General features: G+C 33.3%; 1 protein-coding gene across 3 annotated transcripts; it reads left to right on the top strand.

The window, feature by feature from the left end:
• The first annotated feature begins 941 nt into the window (after positions 1-941).
• LOC132312576 (probable UMP-CMP kinase 2) lies at positions 942-14,948 on the top strand. Of its 3 annotated transcripts, none has more exons than XM_059810994.1 (10): positions 942-1,333; positions 1,959-2,038; positions 9,866-9,919; positions 10,763-10,817; positions 11,650-11,767; positions 11,837-11,993; positions 12,580-12,660; positions 12,751-12,858; positions 13,217-13,290; positions 14,493-14,948. In XM_059810994.1, exons 2-10 carry the CDS (start codon positions 1,973-1,975, stop codon positions 14,497-14,499), a joined length of 720 nt encoding a protein of 239 aa, XP_059666977.1. In that variant the 5' UTR covers positions 942-1,333; positions 1,959-1,972; the 3' UTR covers positions 14,500-14,948. The 3 variants fall into 3 exon arrangements, with proteins under 3 accessions (XP_059666977.1, XP_059666976.1, XP_059666975.1); XM_059810993.1 differs by having other exon boundaries at positions 1,749-2,038; XM_059810992.1 differs by having other exon boundaries at positions 1,716-2,038.
• Positions 14,949-15,120: the final 172 nt, after the last annotated feature.

The following is a 15,120-nucleotide window of genomic DNA, read 5'->3' as shown; positions in this document are numbered from 1 at the left end:
CCATCGTCTGCTGAGTGACGTTGACTAAAACCTCATAAAATGTCAGTACAATTTACCCATTTATTAATTTGGTACCTATAAGATATGCTAATTTCTAACTAAAGCTGCCGTAGCGTAGTGCTTTTTTCTGTCTTTCAATGCCACTCATTTAAAAAAAACAAGAAAAAAAGAAAAGAAAAAAAAAAGTACTAATATCTAACCAGAATCCATAATTGCATAATTACTCAACATTTGATTTTCATCAAAAAATAAATAAATAAAAATAAAAATAAATTTTCTTAATAAGTATTTCACTCATTTAGAACTTGAACTTTTCATCATATTGTGCTGTGCTATCGTCGATCAAGACTCTGAGTCATGTTTTTTGTAAGTATATTTATTTCTCTATTTTTTTTAGACAACACATAATAAAACAATCAAAGGCTATGTTTGGTATTGTAGAACGAAAAAAAAAGAATAATATTAATTATGAGTGAAAGTAAAGAGAAGGGAATGATAATTTTAAGTATTTGGTTAATTAACAAAAAAAAAAAAGAAGAAGAAAAAAAAAAGATAATGATCATAGGAAAAAGAAAGAAAAGATAAGAAAAGTATTATAGTAAACATATTTATTTCTCTATTTTTCTTTAGACAACACATAATAAAACAATCAAAGGCTATGTTAGGTACTGTGGGAACGAAAAAAAAGGATAATATTAATTATGAGTGAAAGTAAAGAGAAGAGAAGAATAATTTTAACTTCTATGGTATTGGTTAATTAACAAAGAAAAAAAAATATAAAAAAAAGATAACGATCATAGGGGAAAGAAAGAAAAGATAAGAAAAGTATTTTAGTAAATTTATTATACTTTTTTATATTAAAAAAATAATTTTATGGGCCTTAGGCCCATGGATGATGGGCCACCAGAAAAAATATATACTATTTTTAGGGCAAATAATTTCAGCCTCCCCAATCGCCTCCATCTCAAGTATCGTTCTCAACTCTGAACTTTAACTCTCTCTCTCTCTCTCTGCAACTGCAAACTTCAAAATCGACAAGAATCAGAAGTTCAAAACCCATATATTTCAGTTTATCTATCTGTCTGCAAGAATCAAAAATTCAAATCCTATTACCGGCATATCATTTCAGATTGCTCAAAACCCATATATTTCAGATTGTTCCAAAAATCAAAACCCATATCGGCATATCATTTCAGATTGTTCCAAAAATCAAAACCCATATCTTTCAGTTTCCGTCGCCCGCTGTTGTTCCAGTTCGGGTTCGCCGTTCGCAAGCTTCAGCCGCTGTCTCTCAACTCTCAAGCAAGCTCCCCCCCTCTGCAACTGCTAACTTGTATGTATGGGTTTTGTTTTAATTTTTTTGTTTCCACCCTTTTCCATTGCACCAAACTGACCCTAAATGCGCTAGAGTTGCATAAATATCATTCCAAAAAAATAAACTCTAGCTGTCATTTTTTTATTTTATTTGGTTGCCATTGATTTGTCAAACAATGGTCAGAACTTTTTATTCCCATATATGTTTCAAACATTAATTAGAACATTTTAAGATATAAGAGAGTATTAAAAAAAAAATAATAACAATAATAGAAGTATGTAGCAGCATTTAAAAAGTTAACCAAAATAGTCTGCATATGAGAAGTACATTCCACTGTTACTACATACTACCACTATTGAATTATAGCTCCTTAAAAATATTATTATTATTTTTTTTATAGAAAAAACTCCTTTGAGCGGACGATAATATACAGGGACAGAGAGAGAGTTTACCACGAGACAGTTCCACGTGATACAATTTTCCCATTGGATGCTCACTAGGCTGACGGGACAGTAGAGGAGTACACAACCGCGAAAAGGGAATTACTCCACGCCCTCAATTTTTTATAAAGCATATAGTGTTCGACGAAATGTCTGTGTGAAACTGCCAAACCATTAACAAACCAATTTATTTTTTGAAACAGAGAGAGAGGCAGAGATGTGGAGGCGTCTGACTTCATTGTCACAACAGATTTCTTCATCCAAATCGTCCCCTCTTAACCAGGTATGGATCCGATCTCATGCAATCACTTTCTCTTCTTTACGTTGTTTGTTTTCTGTTTGATTGTGATTTAAGACTTCAAATCCAAGTCTCATTTGAACACTTTACGAAACCTCTCGTAGTCTCCTTTACGCAACTTTAATCGCCAAATTACTTTTCTTAGACGAATTGATAATATTTCTCTGTTTGGTTGCCGAGAAAATGAGGGAGAAGAAAAGGAGTATTTTGCATCTTAAATTTTTCTTTGATTTAGGACCCATCCCCAGCGACCTTAATAGCTGCTGGTTCGCCTGTGAAGCTTTTGATTGCCACCTCTAAATCGGAATGAGAAGGAATAGGTCTGAGCCACTTGATGGAAGGGAATGGCACTCTCGGAATGCTTGAAAAAGCGGATATAGTCAAAAAGGAATTTCAATTGATTATATAATTTACACGCCGAACCAAACCATCATGCAACGTAAATTATTCTCTTAATATAAGGGTAGATAAATTAGTTTTTCAATTTCTTTTTAATAGGTAGAATCCGATATGGAAAACGGAAAATGCAATAAACTTTAGCATATAATGAAGCTCATATAATCATATATGTACGTGTCTGGAGGATGGGTGGGAAACTTGTGCATTTCTAGTGCCTTATCAAATTTGGTAGCCTTTAGAGAAATTAACATTCAAATCAATGAATTTTGGTCACCGCGATCAATAAAGTTTGCCTTTCACTGTTCCTGGAATTTGATTAATTCAAAGTCATCTTCATCCTTGCCTGTCCCATACGGCTGGGTTTGCCACACACTACAAAAAAAATGGCCTTTTACCACGGGCAAAAAAGCATTATACCATGGTTTTCGCCCGTAGTAGTTTGTAGTAGTTTCCCTGTAGTCTTTTCTGAATGGATTTCTACTACGGTCCATACCCGTAGTAGAAAGTTACTTTTATACTACGGCCATGACCCACAGTAGAAAGTACCTTTTATACTACAGGCTTGACCCGGGTATTGCCCGTAGTAGAAAGTTCATTTTATACCACGGGCATGGCTCGAGTATTGCCCGTAGTAGAAAGTCCGTTTGATACCACGGGCATTGCCCGTGGTAGAAAGTTAATTTTGTACCACAGGAACCGCCCGTAGTAGAAAGGTCCTTTTATTACTATGGTTTGTGCCCGTAGTTGAATATAGTATAAAATATTTATAATACCACGGTTCAAGCCCGTGGTAAAATTAATGTGATAGTTTCTACCTCACATTAAGCCCATGGTATAAAGTGTGTGTGTATATATATATATATATTAAATGGGTAACCTGTCATCCAACAACATATATCACTCATATCCTGCTCCACATACACAACCAAATTGCAGCCAAAGGCATATATATACAACAATCACCTAAAATTAATCCCAAACAGTCATTAAATAATTTGAAGTACAAAGTCTCCATCATTGTTAAAAAAAGAACAACAATCACCAAAAATTAATCCAAAACATTCATTGAATAATTTGGAGTATAAAGTCTCCATCGTTGTTAAAAAAAAGAAAACCAAGTGCTAACAAAAGATTGCAAAAAGAAGTAGCACCGCCAAGCTTGCCCAACCATCTTCATTCACTGTACAACGCGTAGAAAGAAACTAAATCCAGCCGTTACATTTTTCCCTATCACATAAAAAAGTAACCTCTTAGAAAATAACAAATGTGCAACTCGTATATTCAAATAGAACCACAAAGAAAAGTGCAGGTATGCAACTTCTCAACTACAACAGAAACATTTTTAAAAAAATCATACAATTTAATGATTTGCTCAAGCAACAATATCACCACAAAGTACAGTGCACAATTCTCACAAGTTTGATTTGGATAGACATGGTATAGCCTATCTTTCTTTTTGTAATTTTTATTGAATCTGTAATACCACAACCACATCTCCTCTCCCTGAACCTCAATTTATGTACGTTGCTCCATGACTTATGCTTGAGTGATACATTTCCAGACAGATAACATGTTTAACAACTAAAAATAAAAATTAAGTCATGTTTTATTGTCCACCACTGTTCCCTTTCTTGATAGAATTTTGATTCAAGTAGGTCAGGGTGAAGTGCTCATAATCTGATTTTTGCAAAGTTTCATCATCAATTTCCTAGCACTTCTATCGAACAATTTCTAAACCTAGCACTTGAGTTTCAGTCTGCACTTGTCAAAAACACCACCTCATTTTTCATGGTACAAAATCCAAGCAATTATCTAGATGCATCACACAAGTCTCAAATTCAGTATGCTACTAACAAAATGGAAAGAACAAGATTGTCATTTATGAATCAAATAGAAATTATTATCACCCACAAACAAGAAAACGACCTAAATCACTGGCTTTTCACATGACCCATCATATAGATTCCAATATCGTAGCACTTCTCCAACTGAGGGATCAGTTCTTCAGTGTGTAGTATTTCTTGATTGAGATAGTGGAATTCATCTCTTAAATTTAGTGTCGTCTTATAATTCATTTGTGACAGGTTTATCAGGCTATGCTTAATTGACCACAAGATAATAAGTGATGCACTATGAAAGATTGCATTTACACAAGCTACTGAAATATTCATCTTGAGAGTTCTGAGACTAGCCATATTCTGTTAGTTTCTTCATAAATTCTTGTATGAGTCAAACCAATGTTCAAAAGAAAACAAAAGACAGAGAAGTAAATCAAAGATGTTCAATTCTATGAGCTGAATAAACAATTAATCCCTAAACCTGAAACCTCAGTCAATACACAGCCCAGTTCTAAGCATTCACAAATTTGTAATCAAATTTTTAAAAAAAAAAAAAAAAAACTATTATTCTTCATTCATTCCAGAGAAAGAGTAGGAAAATCAAAAGGACTTAATATTTGCATTCTCTTTGTGGCACTAGAAAACAAAATTCTCCATTTTTCTGAAATCAATTCAATTACATGGCTTTAAGATGATGATTTATCCAAACAATATCCATACAGCAGAGAAACACAAAACATGGGCCCATATTTTTGTTCCAAATTAGCTTTCTTTTCCAACATTTTCTTGATAATCAAATGGAAAATCAAGCCAAAAAAAATCCAATGCAGCTACATTTATTTATTTATTTATTTTATCTGTGAATGCATTGCACTACAACCAGCCACGCACACAAGTTCATACATAGGCATTGCATTCTCTTTGTGGCACTAGAAAACAAAATTCTTCATTTTTCTGAACTCAATTCAATTACATGGCTTTAAGATGATGATTTATCCAAACAATATCCATACAGCAGAGAAACACAAAACATGGGCCCATATTTTTGTTCCAAATTAGCTTTCTTTTCCAACATTTTCTCGATAATCAAATGGAAAATCAAGCCAAAAAAAATCCAATGCAGCTACATTTATTTATTTTATATGTGAATGCATTGCACTACACCCAGCCACGCACACAAGTTCATACATAGGCACATCACACACTTTGCAAGGGAAAACAATCTTCAACTTTTTATACATAGAATGCATTGCCATGGTGATAATGGAAAAGAAGAAGTAGAGTATCTGACCTTTGTTGTAGACTAGAACAATTAAGATTCTAATCCTTCTCCTCCTAATGAACTGGTGATAATGGATCCTGTCAGAAAAATTATTTTACAAATGTAATGTCAACAAAAATATAAAAAATCATATCATATGTTAATGGCTACTTTTCGGAAAAAATCAAATCATTTTCTATCTTCTTTAGTTGCAGCACAAATAAATATAATAAAATGTCCTTAATATATAAATTGCTATGTTGCAGCTCTTTGCAGATAGGAAAAAAGTGGCAAACCGTTCACTTTAGCCAATAGGAAGAAAAAGAAAAAGAAAAACAATTACACACTACAATTTGTTTGTACACAAGACTAGATTCAGAATTTAGTTAAAAATTCTACTTTTTGAAGAACTTCTAGCTACTAAATCCAATTTGTCCAAGGAAATCATTTCCCTCTCTAAAGTAGACCTTCTAGTTACTTTCCGAAATAGAGTTATTTGAATTCAGTTTGGTGTACAAAGTAATATATTCCTCGCATGGGACTAATCTGAATGCCTGGATTGTCAAGAAATGCTAGTTGGAGACAAAGGTGGGGAGTCCAATGGTGAAGCATAAGCTAAGAAAGAAAGAAAATAAGAGAAAATTTGAAAAATCTTCCAATCATTTGACAATCTTAGATGTTATATCTTTGTTTTAGCGTTATGACCTTATTTTTAATTTTTATTTTGAGAAAGTAATTAAAGCAAGCACACACACCCATTATCTTATTAATTCTCACACCAAAAATAGACTTCTGTGTCTTCCTAATAGGAGAGTGTTCATTGAATTCCGAGGATCGTGAGCAGCCGAGAGGGGCAAGTGAGTGGCTAAGATTAGAGAACCCAACATCTAGAAAAGAAAACTAAGACAACTGTTTAAAATTTACTGAAAAAATAGTAGATTTTACAAAAGTAATAGTACCAACTTACCCATTTCATCAAACACCCATTATGCAAATCAACTAATTTTTCCTTTAACATAGTCAATCGTCAAATGCCCAAGTATATTTGACCTGAAACTCAAAATAGAACCAATGAATAATACTGTTATTAGAAACCAAACTAACAAATAAACAATAAATAATGTACAAAATTGTTAAATTAAAACATTATATTTCCAGACTCCCATTTCACTAGAAAGAAAACATAGGAAAGAGAGATAGAATTTGTTGTCCATAGAGATAAATGGATTTCTAAAGAACATATATACCTCTTGCCATCTGAAATTGTTGTAAAAATCACCAGCAGTGTTGTCGGCGCCTACACCGGCACATGTACTTTTTCCATCGCCCCGCTGACCTCAGTAACAACTAAAACAAATCTTATTCACCCTTCAGTTACCAATGTCAAAAAGAAACTAACTCCGTTGCTTTATTTAGCATTTTCCTATTCCAAAAATAATATAAGTAAGAGTTAGGCTGAATTGAAGTCTTTTGAAGACTTTGCCCTGAAAATAATTATCTGGATTATATGACAATCCACAATTATCTTCAAAATATTCTTTATAGACCATTTAAGAGAATACTTGTATCATTTTTATTTGAAACTCCACATTATAAATACAGAATCTATTACTTGAGCTGCAGCTCCAGCTTATGTTCCTCCTCTTCCCTTAAGTAGGAGATTATGAAATTGTAAGTTTGATATCAACACAAAGGTAAAGCACAAGTAGGTTCAACATCCATAAGGGGAGTTGTCTATAGCTTGTTGCGTTGGTTGACATCTGATCACACCAATTTACAACAGGTAGAAAATTTTTGCATCCAACTCTATGGAGTAAATTGAAGAGCATGTTGTATATATAGTCACATGTCCCAAGTCTAATCAGAGTTCAAGCTTCAAATTCTTATTTAAACTTACTCCTTATGGTAGACAAGAGTAGTATTCCAACAAATGAAATCAAGATATGCTTCATTCAATTATACAAACAAAAGGATGAATAATTAAGAAATGAGATAAACTGAATGATGGCTATAGGGCTTCTGCAGACAGATTTATGTATTGGTCTCTGGAAAAAAATGGTTAATTTGAGCTTGATTTCAAATTAAGTATTAACTTGAAGCATACATTAAGGAAGCTTAGAGAGACCTTAGTGAACATAGCCTTTAGACTGAATTTGGATAAATTATTAGTTGCATGGACTTCCCTGGACCTAGGTAATATATCACAAGTAATTTTACTTAATACTAAGTTTTTATATTGTAGAACTTTTAATAGGATAAAGATGAAAAACTCTAGTTGGATTTGGAACAACAAGAAATCGGTCTCCGTAGCATGAAGGATCGAATAATACCGAATCGCAGAGAGGGAGCAATGATCAACCCATTCCAGTAAGAGACCATGACTTTATAAAAGTTGTGACAGCTTACAGCCAATGAATAAAAAAGCAAGAATTAACAAAAGGCAAATCACATGAAGACAAATTTGGTGATCCACAGCTACTAGACAAATTCAGTAAATTATAAGACAATTCAATGAAAACCCTAACCCCAATTTCATAAGAGAAATCACAGACTAACTCCAATTTCATAAATACATCAGGAAAATTGAAAACCCTAACCTATTCTTTAACTCCTCTGCCCAGCACTAAACTCAAAATTGTATTCGATGAATCCCGATTCCTCAAATGAAACAATCACGAATCAATTCACATTGATAAACAAACACATAGATATAAATACATATGCACACAAACATATTTGCATAAAAATGCATAGATATAGAGAAAAACTTGTGAAAAAGTTTAGAATGCTAGCCCCAGAGATAGATGGAGATTGGGGCTTATTGATGATGAAAATCAGAGAGAAAGGGTTAAATAGAATGATGAAAATCACAGGCGACTATAACAAGGCACCTTCGTTCATACTCGCTCGATGGTAGAACTCAATCAACTTCAATTTCTGAACTCGCTCGCTGAGTCGCTGCGCGTTGGTCTTCGTCGCTCCTCTACTGCTACACAGAAATGTGTATCGCTGATCTGTCCTTTGAGATTATTTTTATTTTTATTTTTTATTTTTTTCCATATATATTTTTAAAGTGTAACTTTAAATGTGCCTAAATCAGTTTGGCATGGAAGTGAAAAATTTTGGGGAGAAGTTTTATAGCTTATTCATGGGACAAAAAATCCCTCAAAAAATATCCCTTAAATGAATAATTTGGGTGTAAATAGTCACGAGGGCTTCTGAACCTTGTAAAAATGTTTTTCCACGAGGATTCCACTATATCCTCGTGAAAGTAGGATAAAGCAAAACAAAAAAATCCCGCCACTTTTCTTGTAGTGATAATTTTAGCGGGTAACTTTGGAGTTGAAATTTTTTCACTTTCTACAATGGGCTTGGCCCGTAGTAGATATATAAGGTTCTATCACGGGCCTAATTCGTAGTAGAAAGTTTCCTTTCTACTACGGGTCTGTATACCCTGTGGTAGAATTAGCTTTCTACCATGGGCTATACGGGCCCGTAGTGGAAAGGGAACTTTTAACTACGGGCTTTTTGGACCCGTGGTAGAAAGTGACTTCTACCACGGGCTATGCAGGCCCGTAGTAAAAAGCCCATGGTTAATAACCACTTTTCTTGTAGTGACATGACTTCTCTTTTTCTATTCTTTCCTACTATACACTGGTGTCTTTTCTTAAATTTATTTTTTGAAATTCATTTTTAATTGCTTCATCCCATGTAAGCTTTGGTTGGCCTCTTTGTTGCATACCTTCTAGGTAAACTACTCTTCCTTTTGATTGGTCTATGGTAAAGCCTTGCTGATTGTTCATTATCATAAACCGACACCTTAAGTGCATGCTATTAATGAAATTCTAATTCTTAGGTATTGGTTAAATTCATGCAGGAATACTGTGTATTATTTCTTTCTAATTTCTGATCTTATCGGAGAGTCTCGCTACAGTACCTATAGTTATGTGTCCTGACACTTCTTCATGCAGTTCCTAATCTCCATGTCCATAAAAATGCAACAATGCCATTAAAATATGGTTTACTTACGAGTTCTCAACCAGTTTATAACATAAATGAGAATGAGAAGAAGTAGATGATCGACCTTCAATCTGGCTTCTTGCTGATGGTGCATGGTTTTATAATGTATAAAAAGTAATTGCAACCAAGTTCTAGTTTTAATGGTACACTCAAATTTGGAGAGAAAAGGGATCCATGGAAGATATTTGTGGTATTCTGACACACATTTTATATTATTGTTTGTCTTTTTTAAGGCTATAGACATTAAAGGGCAAACTATACTCATTATTTAATTTTTATCTGTTACTGATGCAGACATTCTATGGATTGAATATTGGAAAAGTATACAGTACAGAAATACTGAAACCGGTATGTAGATGCTTCTTGTTATTCTCCTAGAAGTTAAGTGATGAAAATCCCTTGTTACATTCAAGGTAATGCGGCAGAGTATTCCAATCATGACATTGTTTGTACATATCTACTTTGCCAGCAAATTTGACTCCCTTTGCTAAATCTTCTGGAAGTAATAGTGGCCTGTTAAGAAATGTTCATTTATTGCGTATCGTGCGTGTAATGTTTCCTTTGAGTCTCTGACACAGTTTTCACAAGACAACCCTATTTATACTTATCTCAAATTAACTGTGACCCTACTTTAACTATTTGGACTTGTCTATTATTAGATTCACCATTCTGCTTTATACAGGATTACATGTTGAATCATAGGTCATGGGTGAGTTCTCTCGCAGCCTTAGACAAACATTTTATTGGCCTTTTCATTGTCCTTGTTGTCAACTTAAACCACTTCAATCATTGTTGTTCCATTAACTGGTTCCTTATTGCCATTTAACTTTTTAAAAGTAATGATTTAGGACCTTTTTTGTATACAAGTTTCGTGTTTAAGACCATGTCTTATTATATTGTTCAGGCGTATAATTCATTCAGTTCCTGCTGTTTTCCAGATTTTGTATTGAAGTAATGGCTTAGCTAGGTCTCTTTGAATCATATTTGAGCCATTGTTCAAACTTCAAACCAAACCCACCCCATATTAATATGAATTCTCTAACTTGTTGTGCACATTATTTCATATCACTTTCTCATTTGATGGTTATTCTAGGTTGCAATGTGTTATTTATGGCTAGTTCCCAGTGTTGCCTGCCCTTGTTTTGCAAGGTTCAGGTGAATTATTTATATTAAGTTTATTTTTGGCTGCAGGCAAAAGGTGTAGTCTCCCCTAAAGAGAGAACCCCATATATAACTTTTGTCTTGGGTAATAACCTTGCTTAAGTGATCTTTAGTAATTGTGCTACGTTTATGGTTGTTTTATTGACTTTTGGTTTAGATTATACTGTTGATATATCATTTTTATTGTCTTAAAATATCATATGCAAAAACAAAGCGTGTAAGAACCTACCCCACCCGAGCCACCTTCTACTCTCCTACTTTACAGTTACTGATTGAGCAGTGCCTAAAAATTTGATAATGCAAGATTCATATATTGTTTATTTTTTTGCTTGTATGGTCACTCACTCGTCGTCATTTAGGCATATCTTGTGCTTATTTTATTTTATTTTATTATTTTATCTTTCATACAAAACAAATGCAGAACTACAGTAACATATTTTTAGGTTTGGTCTGTTTTTGGCTAAACACACACTTTTTCACAAATAAACTGTCCAAGACTACTTATTATAGATGTTATTTCACGATAACTCTGATGGAGAAAGTACCAATTCAAATTTAATTGAGTAAAAATTGATATATTATTACAAAAAAAAAAAAAAAAAGTATTTAAATGCGTAGTACATGTCTACGTACCCATGTCCAACTTTTTGTCACATATTCCCATATCCTAAGATTTGGGTTTGCGGAGGTCCGGCATGTAGACACACGTGCATTTGATACACGTACCCAAGTCCAGGTAATAAAGCTTTTATGTACTATGTTATCCTTTCCAAAAAATTCCTTCCATTTGATTAGGAACAAATGTATGCACCTAAATTATGCATAATGATGACTCTGTAAAAGGTCTGTCATAATTATTTCTTGCAAGTTGCAATAATACTACTATTATGCTTATTAATTATGTCCTATGCTTTCAGGAGGCCCCGGCAGTGGCAAGGGTACACAATGTGCAAAGCTTGTTGAGAATTTTGGTTTTACACATTTAAGTGCTGGAGATCTTTTAAGGAAGGAGATATCTTCTAACAGTGAGAATGGGTAACTATGAAATATTCTGCAAGGAAAAATTGTTTGATGTTTTTCTGATGATTTTAAATGTTATTTCAGCACCATGATTCTCAACACGATAAAAGATGGAAAAATTGTTCCTTCAGAAGTGACGGTCAAACTGATCCAAAGGGCAATTGAATCAAGTAAAAATGATAAATTCCTCATTGATGGTTTTCCACGAAGTGAAGAGAACCGCATTAAATATGAAAGTATTGTGAGTCTTTCTCATTTTCCGTGACATGGTTTATGGAAACCAGGTTTCCTTATGCTGTTCTTCTCTGTTATGTTTAAAAGTAGTATTTAATGGGATATTCATTATACTGCATATTAGTTTCAAACATGATTTCAGTGAACCATGGTCCATGGGTGTCAGGAGCGGGAGGGAATAAGGGATTGGAAAGGTGTCTTTCCATGGTGCAGGAGATGGGAAAGGGGAAGGGAAAGGAAGCTCCTTTCTAATTTCTACCCTTGTAAAATACCCTTTTTTAGTATATAAGGAATAAGGATACAATGGTAAAATCATGTAATACCCATTCTCTTCCTTCTGTTTTAACCAAACAAAAGCAGTGAAGGCCTCCCTTCCCTAGGGATACCTCTTCCATCCTTCCACCTCCCATTCCTTCCAATTATTATTCTGTATAAAATTGATATAAAGTTTTGTAAAACCGTTGCAAGGACTAAGGGTCCCATTATTATAATGAGATATAGCAGCAACAGTTCTACTATTAATCCAAATAATTTGCAATAGTAGCTTTATTGTACTGCTTCTACAAAGTAATACTTGATGGTTTCTATTGAAGATAGGAGCAGAACCAAACAATGTGCTTTTCTTTGATTGCCCTGAAGAGGAGATGGTGAAACGAGTGCTAAGTCGTAATCAGGTGTTTTATTCATAATTTTTATAAATAATCATAGCACTAGAAGAACCTTTTTTTCCCCCGGGCATAAAGTGTAATGTTCTTTTGACTTAGGGGCGAGTGGATGATAATATTGAGACAATCAAGAAACGTCTCAAAGTGTTTACAACTTTGAATGTTCCTGTTATCAACTACTACTCTGCGAAAGGGAAGCTTTATACGGTATTCATTCACTTAGCCTTGAACTACGATTATCATCCTGTTAATGAGAATTATTTTTGTGTCTTGTTACTATTACATAGTTCAAAGGTTGAATTATAGTACTGTTGATTCTTTATTTAATTTTTTGTGGGTGTGTTTGATATGAATGTTTGTAGTTTTGTAGGAACATTATTGACCTTAATTACAGATGTTTGATAACTTTTTTTTAAGCACTTCTAATACACTTTTATATATTGTTTGCTCTTTTATTCTGTTGATATCAATTCAGTTCCATTTGAGGTTTCTTTGTTCTCGCATTTTCTAAAAAAAATATGTGTTTTGATGACTGTAAACTGCTAATGGAAATTAATGCTTGCAGATCAATGCTGTGGGAACAACAGATGAGATTTTTGAACAAGTTCGCCCAATTTTTGCTTCATATGAGCCTATGAGGTATGTTTTCTGGTAAATAAGTTTACTGTTGTGGCTGTGTTTTTCAGTTTATATTATCGTCAGATATGCAAATATATTTGTTTTTATAGTCAATGACACCAACTTATAGATTAAACATACCACAGTTTTCATGTTTCTTTCTGATCGAGTCAATCTTGTTTATCTTTGCATTAGATCTGGGTGCACCAGACGCTGCCTTCTTGGCATATGGTTAAGACTTTGTAATCTCCATCCCTAGCTATATTCGCACTGATTGTGCTGTTTACTTATTCAAACCTAGTGCCATTAGAAACTCATACATCTCAATACATGTTTTCGCTTTTCACTCAATCATTCCTCTTAATAGTTCAAACTTCTCAGACAGGATTTCTTCTTTATATTAGATCAATCTGATAAATTATTTATTCTTCTGTCAAAATCAGTAAAAATTGTATCAAGTATATTGCCAATATCAAGTCATGAATTGTCTATATATATTAGCCAAATGGTAATAACCTCCTAGGGGGCTCATTTGCACTATAGTATAACAAAACTTTTACATATAATACCCTGGGGAAAAAGAAGAAGAAGAAACTTAGATACAATTCATGAGGAATATAAAATTCCCCACTGGATGTTCATTTTTCTCTCTCTTTTTTATTTTATTTTTTTATTTTTATTATTTATTTATTTATATATTTTTTTTATTTATGTATTTTAAATAAAAATTGAAATGTTATTTGTTCAGGTCTTGAGTATATTAACAATATAAACTTGAAAGGAAACATTGATCTCAAATTTATCTGTTTATGTGAATTGAACAAATCAACTGCTTGCAAACAAGTGTGACAGCATAAAGTTTTTTCGTTTTTATATTTCAGTTCCTTAAAGATTAAAGTATAGCTGGGTTCTCATTCCCACGTCTCTATGGTTTTACTCCTGAAATGATTGCTTTCATTCAATGGGAAGGGAGTTCATTGGGCTAAAAGTGTTCATTCCTTTTGTAGGTGTATTTTTTATTTAATTTTTTATATAAAGTTCGGTATTTGGGAAAAAAAGGTGTTGTTGAGTTGAGTTGTATATATATAAAGTTTGGCAAATGGAATTGACTCTTTATAGCATAACTACAACCTCCTCCTTATTCTTCTTCTTTTTTGTTTTAATTTTTTATTTATTTATAAAAGTAACTAATTAAAACCATTCCTATTGATGTTGTTTGGCAGGGGGTGATTATTTGAAATTAAGCTCAATGAGTTGAGGATAAGAAAAAGGCTCTGTAGTATTCGGGTTCTGGCTTGCAATATCATGCTACTCATGTTGGTTTCTGCAATGCTGATTATAGGTTAATCAGTTTTTCCTCAAGAAATCCAACGATGCATGAAATCACCTACTAGTCTATTGTGTAACAGATTTTATATTTTTTAAACCCCCATCTTTTTCCCATTCTGCATTAACAGTTGACGGTCAATGTATGTAACCTAAGTTGTAATGAAAATCATGCCTCACTTGGCTCCATTGCCTATCTGTAAAGCCTTAAAAAAAAAGGCAAAAATACTATTTGATATTTTCACCAATAGTACCTAGGTGTAATCTCCTTACAACATGCATACGAGGGAACATTTCCAGAGGCTATGTTCAGACATTAGATGCCATTGAGAAAGAAATTTGATTTCATTTCATTTGTGTGGTTGCCTAACATCTTGGTTATTTTAAATATATATATATATTTTTTGTTTCATGGAATGCGTGGCAAATAAAAGGAAAAAGAGAAGGTTAATAATAACTGTATGTATGTGTCACATGAGCATCACAATCTTAGTAAGGCCACAAGTTGTTGTCAATAGTTCAATT

This window comes from Cornus florida, unplaced genomic scaffold (assembly GCF_030987335.1).
Source record: "Cornus florida cultivar Cherokee Brave unplaced genomic scaffold, ASM3098733v1 CherokeeBrave_3.0.0_Hap2_Chr06, whole genome shotgun sequence".
Classification (NCBI taxonomy): Eukaryota; Viridiplantae; Streptophyta; class Magnoliopsida; order Cornales; family Cornaceae; genus Cornus; species Cornus florida.
The sequence above is the reverse complement of the archived record's forward strand: the minus strand, read 5'-3'. Positions and strand labels throughout refer to the sequence as shown.

Bases quoted from the DNA above. Each gene is read 5' to 3' on its own strand.
- LOC132312576 (XM_059810994.1), top strand. From the start codon at position 1,973: ATGTGGAGGCGTCTGACTTCATTGTCACAACAGATTTCTTCATCCAAA. The intron at 11,994-12,579 runs GTGAGTCTTTCT...TTTCTATTGAAG, and splicing joins GCATTAAATATGAAAGTATT to ATAGGAGCAGAACCAAACAA. The intron at 12,859-13,216 runs GTATTCATTCAC...TAATGCTTGCAG, and splicing joins CGAAAGGGAAGCTTTATACG to ATCAATGCTGTGGGAACAAC.